The following is a 9,994-nucleotide window of genomic DNA, read 5'->3' on the forward strand; positions in this document are numbered from 1 at the left end:
ATTCTCTGCCCCCTCAACAGTTGTTTCTCCAGGTCACCCCCAGCCCTCCTCTCCACATCTCTGTGTCTTCTCACTCACACCTAAGGCTTCCAGCACCTTCTAGTTTATACATCAAGCTGGATGTCCCATGGGCACTCAGACTTGTCACCTCTCCTCCAAACCTGCCCCTCCCTTCCGATCTCATCTCGGGGAGAGCACCAAGCGCCAGCGGCCAAACCTGGACGGTCTCCTTTGTCCAGCAACCTTCACGGCCCAGGGACCCCCACCACCTCCTCCACACCCTGGGCTCCCCACATCCCTCCCTGCCTCAACCCAGCTCCCAGGCTTCTGAACACAGCTCACAAATGGAAATGACTTTATATTTTTGTTTTTTTGTAGAGATGGGATCTTGCTATGTTGCCCAGGATAGTCTCAAACTCTTGGCTTCAAGTGATACTCCTGCCTCGGCCTCCCAAATTGCTGGGATTACAGGTATGAGCCACCACACCTGGCCCTGAAATGATTTTTTTTCTTTTGGGTGCACTATGTCTATGACATTGCATTTACTAAACAGTAATTTATCTCTCACCCTTCTGAAAACAAAGTTGTATACACAAATTCCAACCAGAATTTCATCCACTAAACACTAACTGAGCAGTTACTCTGATGTGCTAGGCATGAGAGCTGCAAAGGTGAACAGGGCCCGCCCTGGCCTTCCCGCCTTGGCCCACTTGCTGGGGAGAGTCCCATAAAGAGACGATTCCTTCCTTCCTCCCTCCCTCCCTCCCTTCTTTCTTTCTTTCTCTTTCTTTCTTCCTTCCTTCCTTCCCTCCTTCCTTTCTCTTTCTTTCTTTCCTTCCTTCCTTCCTTCCTTCCTTCCTTCCTTCCTTCCTTCCTTCTCTCTCTCTCTTTCTCTCTCTTTCTTTCTTTCTTTCCTTCTTTCCTTCTCTCTCTCTCTCTCTCTCTCTCTATCTCTCTCTCTCTCTCCAAGGCTACAATCTACTCGGCTTCCTGCTGCCCGCGCCGCGGACTCCCTGGGACTGCCAGCGCGCGCCACCGCTGCCTGCCTTTTCTCCTTTGGATGCAGGCACGCGTTCACCATCTTCGCCACGCTGGTCGCCAGCTCCTGACGCCGAGTGCTCTGCCCGCCTCAGCCTCCCGAGGTACTGGGACTACAGACGGAGTCTCGCTCACCCAGTGCTCGGTGTTGCCCCGGCTGGAGTGCGGTGGCGTGGTCTGGCCTCGCGGCAGCCTCTACCCCCCGGCCGCCTGCCTTGGCCTGCCAGGGTGCTGGGATTGCAGCCCCTGCCCGGCCGCCGCCCCATCTGGAAGGTGGGGAGCGCCTCTGCCCGGCCGCCCCGTCTGGGAGGTGAGGAGCACCTCTGCCCGGCCGCCCCGTCTGGGAAGTGAGGAGCGCCTCTGCCCGGCCACCCACCGTCTGGGAAGTGAGGAGCGCCTCTGCCCGGCCACCCACCGTCTGGGAAGTGAGGAGCGCCTCTGCCCGGCCACCCACCGTCTGGGAAGTGAGGAGCGCCTCTGCCCGGCCACCCACCGTCTGGGAAGTGAGGAGCGCCTCTGCCCGGCCACCCACCGTCTGGGAAGTGAGGAGCGCCTCTGCCCGGCCGCCCCGTCTGGGAAGTGAGGAGCGCCTCTGCCCGGCCACCCATCGTCTGGGAAGTGAGGAGCGCCTCTGCCCGGCCTCCCATCGTCTGGGAGGTGAGGAGCGCCTCTGCCCGGCCGCCCCGTCCGGGAGGAAGTCAGGAGCGCCTCTGCCCGGCCACCCCGTCCGGGAAGAAGTGAGGAGCGCCTCTGCCTGGCCGCCCCATCCGGGAAGAAGTGAGGAGCGCCTCTGCCCGGCCACCCATCGTCTGGGAAGTGAGGAGCGCCTCTGCCCGGCCACCCACCGTCTGGGAAGTGAGGAGCGCCTCTGCCCGGCCGCCCCGTCTGGGAAGTGAGGAGCGCCTCTGCCCGGCCGCCCCGTCTGGGAAGTGAGGAGCGCCTCTGCCCGGCCGCCCCGTCTGGGAAGTGAGGAGCGCCTCTGCCCGGCCACCCATCGTCTGGGAAGTGAGGAGCGCCTCTGCCCGGCCTCCCATCGTCTGGGAGGTGAGGAGCGCCTCTGCCCGGCCGCCCCGTCCGGGAGGAAGTGAGGAGCGCCTCTGCCCGGCCGCCCCGTCCGGGAGGAAGTGAGGAGCGCCTCTGCCCGGCCGCCCCGTCCGGGAAGAAGTGAGGAGCGCCTCTGCCCGGCCGCCCCGTCCGGGAAGAAGTGAGGAGCGCCTCTGCCCGGCCGCCCCGTCCGGGAAGAAGTGAGGAGCGCCTCTGCCCGGCCGCCCCGTCCGGGAAGAAGTGAGGAGCGCCTCTGCCCGGCCGCCCCGTCCGGGAAGAAGTGAGGAGCGCCTCTGCCCGGCCGCCCCGTCCGGGAAGAAGTGAGGAGCGCCTCTGCCCGGCCGCCCCGTCCGGGAAGAAGTGAGGAGCGCCTCTGCCCGGCCACCCACCGTCTGGGAAGTGAGGAGCGCCTCTGCCCGGCCGCCCCGTCCGGGAAGAAGTGAGGAGCGCCTCTGCCCGGCCGCCCCGTCCGGGAAGAAGTGAGGAGCGCCTCTGCCCGGCCGCCCCGTCTGGGAGGTGAGGAGCGCCTCTGCCCGGCCACCCGTCGTCTGGGAGGTGAGGAGCGCCTCTGCCCGGCCACCCGTCGTCTGGGAGGTGAGGAGCGCCTCTGCCCGGCCACCCGTCGTCTGGGAGGTGAGGAGCGCCTCTGCCCGGCCACCCATCGTCTGGAAGGTGAGGAGCGCCTCTGCCCGGCTGCCCCATCTGGGAAGTGAGGAGTGCCTCTGCCCGGCCATCCATCGTCTGGGAGGTGAGGAGCGCCTCTGCCCGGCCGCCCATCGTCTGGGAGGTGAGGAGCGCCTCTGCCCGGCCACCTATCGTCTGGGAAGAAGTGAGGAGCGTCTCTGCCTGGCCGCCCCATCTGGGAAGTGAGGAGCCCCTCTGCCCGGCCGCCCCGTGTCTGGGTAGAAGTGAGGAGCTCCTCTGCCTGGCCGCTCCGTCTGGGAGGTCTACCACGGAGGCCAGAAGCAATGTGGGGGCTGGACGTGGTGGCTCACGCCTGTGGTCCCGGCACTCTGGGGGGCGAGGCGGGTTGATCACTTCGGGCTAGGAGTTCGAGACCAGTCTGGCCAACTTGGCGAAACATGAAGAATACAACAGACAAACCAACCAACCAACTCAATGACAACAAAACAGGTCTACCCTGGAGTCATACTCTAATTTCTTCTATTTTCCTCCCTTTCTGATCCTTTATCCCACTTTCTTTTTCTTCCTCTTCCTTCTCCCTCTTCTTTGTCAAATAGAGGATTGAGTTATTATCACTGATCCATATAAAGTCCCTCTCTCATTTATTTTAACTCCCACCCCCATTTCTATTCCCCGACTTCCCATGTGCAACCTTCCTAATATGTTTGATACGCATCTCTTTGTTTGTATGTATTTTTAGAAAATGTTTATTGTTTTTGTATGCAAAAAAAATTAAAAAAAAAAAAAAAAAAAAAAGACAATCAATCATAACAGTGCCCTGAGGTAAGGATGACAATGTGGACGTATACACCATCCTATGGGCCACGGTGGGAAACCTGCCAGGTCTAGAAGCCTGGCGTCCTCCCGGCCACCTCTGTCACCCTCACTCCTTGCATCCAGTCACTCTCTGCACCCCTGGATCAAGTCTCCTTAAACTCAAATCTGTGCTGCCCCCTCATCTCCAGAGACATCACTGACTTTAGGTTTCAAGTGAACTCTCTGATCCTGGCCGTTCTCCACACCAAAGCCAAAAAGGGATTCATAAAGGGCAAAAATGACCATATCATTCCCCTATTTAAAACCTTCAGTGGGCCGGGCGCGGTGGCTCATGCCTGTAATCCCAGCACTTTGGGGGGCTCAGGCGGGTAGATTGCTTGAACTCAGGAGTTCCAGACCAGCCTGGGCAACATAGTGAGAGTCCATCTCGATAAAAACAAAAATAAAATCATTTTTTTATTATTATTATTATTATTTTATTTTTTTGAGACAGAGTTTCACTCTGTTGCCCAGGCTGGAGTGCAGTGGCACGATCTCAGCTCACTGCAACATCCACCCCCTGCGTTCAAGTGATTGTTGTGTCTCAGCCTCCCCACTAGCTGGGATTACAGGCCATGCCTGGCTAATTTTTGTATTTTTAGTAGGCACGGGGTTTCACCATGTTGGCCAGGCTGGTTTCAAACTCCTGACGTCAAGTGATCCGCCCACCTCAGCCTCCCAAAGTGCTGGGATTATAGGCATGAGCCACCACACCCGGCCAAAATTCTAAATAATTACAAGAAAAAAAACCCAAAACCTTCAGTGGCTCCTGTTGGCCCTGGGAGACCATCCAAACTCATTAGCATGGCTTCACAGCCCTTTCTGATCTAACCCAAATTAACATGAGAATTATTTCTTTCACTTGTTCCTGTGACACCAATTTAAGTGAACATTTGCTGTGTGCTAGGCCAGTGGTTCCTGAACTTTTTGGCACCAGGGACCAGTTTCATGGAAGACAATTTTTCCACTGATGGGGCAGGATGATTTCAGCATGAAACTGTTCCACCTCAGATCATCAGGCATTAGATCGTCATAAGGAGTGTGCAACCTAGATCCCTCCCACGTGCAGTTCACAGTAGGGTTCCAGCTCCTAGGGGAATCTAATGCCACTGCTGATCTAACAGGAGGTGGAGCTCAGGCGGCAATGCCAGCTCACCCGTGGCTCACCTCCTGCTGTGCGCCTGGTTCCTAACAGGCCACGACTGGTACTGGTCCTTGGCCTGGGGGTCGGGGACCCCTGTGCTAGGCATCGTTCTGGGTACCAGGATGCAGCAGTGAACATACACACTGTACCCCCTCCTGGAGCTTGTGGTCTAGCAGGGGATACAGACACTAAACAAATAACGACACAGACCATTACAACTGTGTGAGTGCAGGAAAAGGAACATTTTCCTGTTAACTCCCTGCTTCAGCCACAAGAAACTACTCAGAGTCCCTGCCTCCTGGCCCTGGCTCAGGCTGGCCTCTCTCCTTCAGTTGGCCAAGTTCTCCAGCCCTCCTGGTCTCAGCTCAAGGTTCTCCTCCCTAAAGGAGTCTTTCCTGAACCTCCTAGGCGGTTCCATGGGATTCTGCTCCCACCCTGGGTCCTCCTGAGCCCAGCACAGGGCTTGGCATAGTAAATGCTCAGTAATGTCTGCCGCGCGAATGGTGAACAGGTCCTCTTAATCCATGTGTGAGGGTTTGCTTTAAAAAAAAATAATAGAGTTTTTTACTTTGATTTTATATCTTCACAAAAGGTTAGTGCTGGGTGCTGGGTGCTAATAAAAGTAGAGAGAACCATTACTTAAAATAGAATGCTTGTGAACCCGAGGACTTTCAGGGACTGTGACTAAGCTGTTGGGATTGAGGGGTCTCCAGGATGCCTCAGGCCAGCAGAAGGTGGGTGGGGGCTGAGGGGAGGTGAGCCCGCTGCCCAGCCTCACGTAGCCTGTGCTATGGCCACCAGCTCTTCTCTGGGCTCTTGGCCCAGAAGTCTGGCTGACCTGCCACTGCCACCCTCTACCCTTGGGCAGAAGCCTGGGGTCTGCCCCTGGATTTAGCTCCTGTGGGCTATACAGTGCTGGGGAGGAGAAGAGCAGCTGGGATCGGGATCAGAGGGGCCTAGGGCAGCCGTACCCTAGCACTTTTCCCAGGGCCGCCTCGCTGAGGCTGCTCCACTTCCCTCTGCCGGGTCGGGAGGAGCTCTACTCCCCCACCTCCTCAGTACCTGCCGGGGTTTGAGGCTGCGCTAGGCCTAGGAGCAGCAAAGGAAGGGGAGCTCCGCCACCCACCCACTCTGAAAAGGCTGCTGCTCCTTCCAGAAGAGACTTTGTCCTGTCTGGGAGTCCCCACCCTCGGCCCCTTATCTACAAAATCCACACCGCTCCCTCAACCGCCTTCTTCCTTGGAATTACAGAGTTGAAAGATCACCTGGCCCACTGCATTCAGTTTACAGAAGATGACACTGAGGTCTCGAGTGAGGGGTTAAGTACTCAAGATGTCACAGCAGATAATGGCAGAGTCATGATTTCTAACAAACAAACAGAAGAGGCAAGTCCCCTGCCTGTCAGCAGCCGGAGCCCCTCTGCTACGCCTGCTCCCCTGCCTGTTTCTCATGGGCTGCCCCATCTTTTGCCTCTAGTTTGAGCCTGAAAGTTATACCTACAATGAATGAAACTCACAGGATCATCGACATCCAATCTTCCTCCTCCTCCACACCCACATCTGCCCTTCTCACCCACAGGTGGGAGCAAAGCTTGGTCAACCTGATAGGCCTCTTCCAGGCAGGGACAGGAGAAGGGACTGCACAGCAGCTCTGAGTCAGGACTCCTTTCGGTAAGGCGTGGCCGCCAGGACGGCCTGAGAGAAGGAAACCAGCCCAGGTGCGCTCTGTTTACCTTCTCGGCTCACAAACATGACCAGACCCTCCCTGGCTGGCTGAAGTCCTAGCCTCTTAGTCCAGCCCTCAAGCCTCGCATTCCAGCCATGGTCTGCCTGGCCAGTTCCACCCCCCCACGGCTTTCCTGCCATACCACACCATCCTCGGATTGCAGCTCGCCCTCTTGGGTCTTTCTGGCCTAGCAGGTGCTGTTCCCTCAGCTCCAGTGCCCTTCCCTGCCTCTCCACCCGGCAAACTCCTTCTCCTTGTATCCTCTGCACTAACACTTCCCTCCTCCCTCCCCTTCCCCTCTTCTTCCTTTGTGCCTCAGTGGCACTTCTGAGACAATGTTACAAGCATAATAACAAAGTCATGAATCTGTGTCTTCCGCCAGACTCTCCTCAGTGACAGCAATTGTGTGTTTATCTTTAAATTCTCGGTATATAGTAAGCACTCAATAAAGGAAAACATTGCTCAACAAATCAATATATGGACTCTGGATTTATTCCAGAGCTAAACTGGGAAGCAAGTTCTAATGTCACATAAGGATTCCCTTCCGATTCTTTTATTCATCAACTAGTTACTGAATACTGCTACGTGCAGAGCACGGTGTAGACAGAGTACGGGGAACATGAGGCTGGGGTGGACTCAGACTCTACTTTCAAGAGGTTTGCATTTTGAAAGTACAGACAAGGCAGAAAAGAATTTGAGTTATAAGAAATGGCTAGCATTTACTGACCACCACTGTTATAAGCAGATTATTGCATTTAACTGAACATTAACCCTATAAAATAGGTGCTTTTATTATTAGCCTCATTTTACAGATAAAAAGATTGAGGCTTGCAGAAGTGGAGAGATGTGGCCACGGTACAACTAGGAAGTCATGGAGGCAGGATTTGCACCCAGGCGTGGCCCGGACCCCGCCAGAATTAATGATGGTGGGGAAGCAATTAACTTTGCCTCAGGAAACTGGGAAGTCAAGGAAGGCTTCACCAAAGAAGGGGCGGCTGAGATGTGCCCTGTAGGACAAGCAGGATTTCCATAGACAGGAAAGTAGCACACCCCAAACTATAGAAAGATCTAGTATAAGAATTTTAGGGTTTAAATTAGTGGCCCTGAACCTTGTCTACACACTGCAAACACCTGGAGGGCTTTAAAAATTATGGATGCCCCCAGGTCCTGCCCCGGAGATTCCGATATGATTGGTCCTGGAGGCTCTAAATGGGGAGGCGGGGAGGGGCCTGGTGTAAAGCGTATAAGGCGACACCCACCTGCAGCCCAGATGCTCCCTGGATGCTCCAGGTCCTGTTTGTGGGGCTTTCCTGTCCCCTTGGTAGGGGCCCCAGACAACGTGGGCAGGGCTGGTGCTTCCTCCCTCGAATTCATTCCTTGTCTGACCATTTGTGACCTTCCTGTGGCCTGGAGTTGTCGAAGACTCCTGGGGAAATTCCATGGTTTCCTTGCAAGGGGGCATGGGTTCTGTAGAAGGAAGGCGCCCAGCTTGCAGCATGCAGGAGCTGAGACCTGCAGGTCAGAGTGAAGACAGCTGATTTGAGGACCCTGGGCAGGCAGCTTGTGTGCTACAGACCTGACATGGGACAGGAGGGGCTGGTACCCCCCTCCTCTGCATCCCAGCAGGCAGGCTCCATGGGGCAAGGGCAGCCATCGGGAGAGGGCACCTGGCTTCACCATCACACTGCTTGATGCCCTCAGAATGGTGACATCCCCCAGAGCCAGGGGAGGCAGGCTGTGTGGCTGCAGCCAGCAGGGGCTGGATTTCCCCTACTCACGCCCAGGCAGTGACTCAGGGACAAGTGTTGAAAGCAGACAGTGACCTCAGCTCCCTCGCCCACTGGGGAGTGTCACCGTGCCCCAGAGCCCCCTCAAGAGCAGACAGCCTGGGGGCCGGTGAGATGGAATGTGGCAGTGTGATGTCATGTGGGGCACACAAGACTCTTGCCCTCACCAGCTGGGTGCCCTGAGCTTCCTGTTCCTCATAGAAGTGATGTGAGCATCCAAGGAGGTGATGTTCGTGAACATCAGGAAGGCGCATAAACAACGACAACCTGTCAGTGCCTGCTGCAATCCATGTATTGATATATTATTGTTTTTCACATACTAATATAATGTTCCCCTCTATCAGGTCTTATTTCCTTTAATTTTTTTTATTATTATAAATACCACTGCATTTTCTTTTGAAACACTCCTCAAACTGGCCAGGTGTGGTGGCTCATGTCTGTAATCCCAGCACTTTGGGAGGCCGAGGTGGGAGGATCACTTGAGGTCAGGAGTTCAAGACCAGCCCAGCCAACATAGTGAAACCCTGTCTCTACTAAAAATACAAAAATTAGCTGGGCATGGTGGCGTGTGCTTGTAAACCCAGCTACTTGGGAGACTGAGGCATGAGAATCACTTGAGCCTGGGAGGTGGAGGTTGCAGTGAGCCGAGATCCCACCACTGCACTCCAGCCTGGGCAACAGAGCAAGACTCCGTCTCACAAAAAAAAAGAAAAAGAAAAAGAAAGGAAAAGAAAAAAGAAATGCTCCCCAAAGTGAAACCCTAGGGTACAGCATCCAAAGCTCTGGCCAGCTATTGCCAGGTTGTCCTCCAAAAAGTTGACCTAAGTTGCAGTGCTTCTAGCAATATATGATTTGTACCTATTTCCTTATAGCTTTGTCAATGGTAGGTTTCATATTTTTATTTATTTTTGATAACTGAATGGGTGTGCAGTGTGGCCCCCAAATAATTTGAATGGACATTTATTTAATTTCTGTCATTGCATAGAGGATCCACCTGCCTACTAGAAAAGGAGCTCCTGTGGGCCAGGCACAATGGATCACATCTGTAATCCCAGCACTTTGGGAGGCAGAGATAGGCAGAGACTGCTTGAGGCCAGGAGTTCGAGACCAGCTGGGGCAACATAGTGAGACCTCGTCTCTACTATAAATTTTTAAAAATTATCTGGGTGTGGTGGCACACACCTGTAGTCCCAGCTACCCAGGAGGCTGAGGCAGGAGCATTGTGTGAGCCCAGGAGTTCGAAACTGCAGTGAACTAGGATCTCACTGCTGCACTTGAGCCTGGGAGACAGAATGAGATCCTGTCTCAAAAGAAATGGAAGGAAGGAAGGGAAGGACGGGAAGTACGGGAAGGACAAGAAGGACAGGAAGGAAGGGAAGGAAGGAAGGTCGGTCTCTCTGGAATGTGGTCCCTACTGGATGGTAGGTGGGTGGATCAATGTGCAAGCCTTCACCTCAGGGATGCCTCCCTGAAGCCCAGGCCGGCCTCTTGCCTACGCTTCCACAGTCCTGTGACCCTTTCCTTCAGTCACCTTCTCATAGCTGTCATTTTATGTGCATTTGGGAAACTGATTAGTTTATTTCTTCCCCCACAAGACTGTAACCCCAAGAGGACCTACCGTTTTGCTCACCATTGGATCAACTATCACCTGGTGTGTGCCTGCCAGACAGTAGGCATTCATTTAAATATTTGTCGAAGTGTTAAGCTCTTTTAGAATTTGTCTAGCAGGCTTTCTGGGTTTTGCTGGAAAGCCCCC

The 9,994-nt window shown here is 54.8% G+C and overlaps 1 protein-coding gene and 1 non-coding gene across 2 annotated transcripts; one reads left to right on the forward strand and one right to left on the reverse strand.

Moving 5' to 3' along the window:
* Nucleotides 1–7,069: 7,069 nt before the first annotated feature.
* Nucleotides 7,070–7,946, reverse strand: SLC30A4-AS1 (SLC30A4 antisense RNA 1). Its single transcript, XM_055279002.2, has 2 exons — nucleotides 7,711–7,946; nucleotides 7,070–7,458 (listed from the first exon to the last, which is right to left on the reverse strand). The coding sequence occupies exons 1-2, from the start codon at nucleotides 7,911–7,913 to the stop codon at nucleotides 7,401–7,403; spliced, it is 261 nt and encodes an 86-aa protein (XP_055134977.1). The 5' UTR covers nucleotides 7,914–7,946; the 3' UTR covers nucleotides 7,070–7,400.
* A 1,987-nt stretch (nucleotides 7,947–9,933) lies between these two features.
* On the forward strand, nucleotides 9,934–9,994 carry LOC129483648 (U7 small nuclear RNA). Its single transcript, XR_008658156.1, has one exon. It is a non-coding gene; the product is annotated as a U7 small nuclear RNA (small nuclear RNA).

Source organism: Symphalangus syndactylus, chromosome 5 (genome assembly GCF_028878055.3).
Source record: "Symphalangus syndactylus isolate Jambi chromosome 5, NHGRI_mSymSyn1-v2.1_pri, whole genome shotgun sequence".
NCBI lineage: Eukaryota > Metazoa > Chordata > Mammalia > Primates > Hylobatidae > Symphalangus > Symphalangus syndactylus.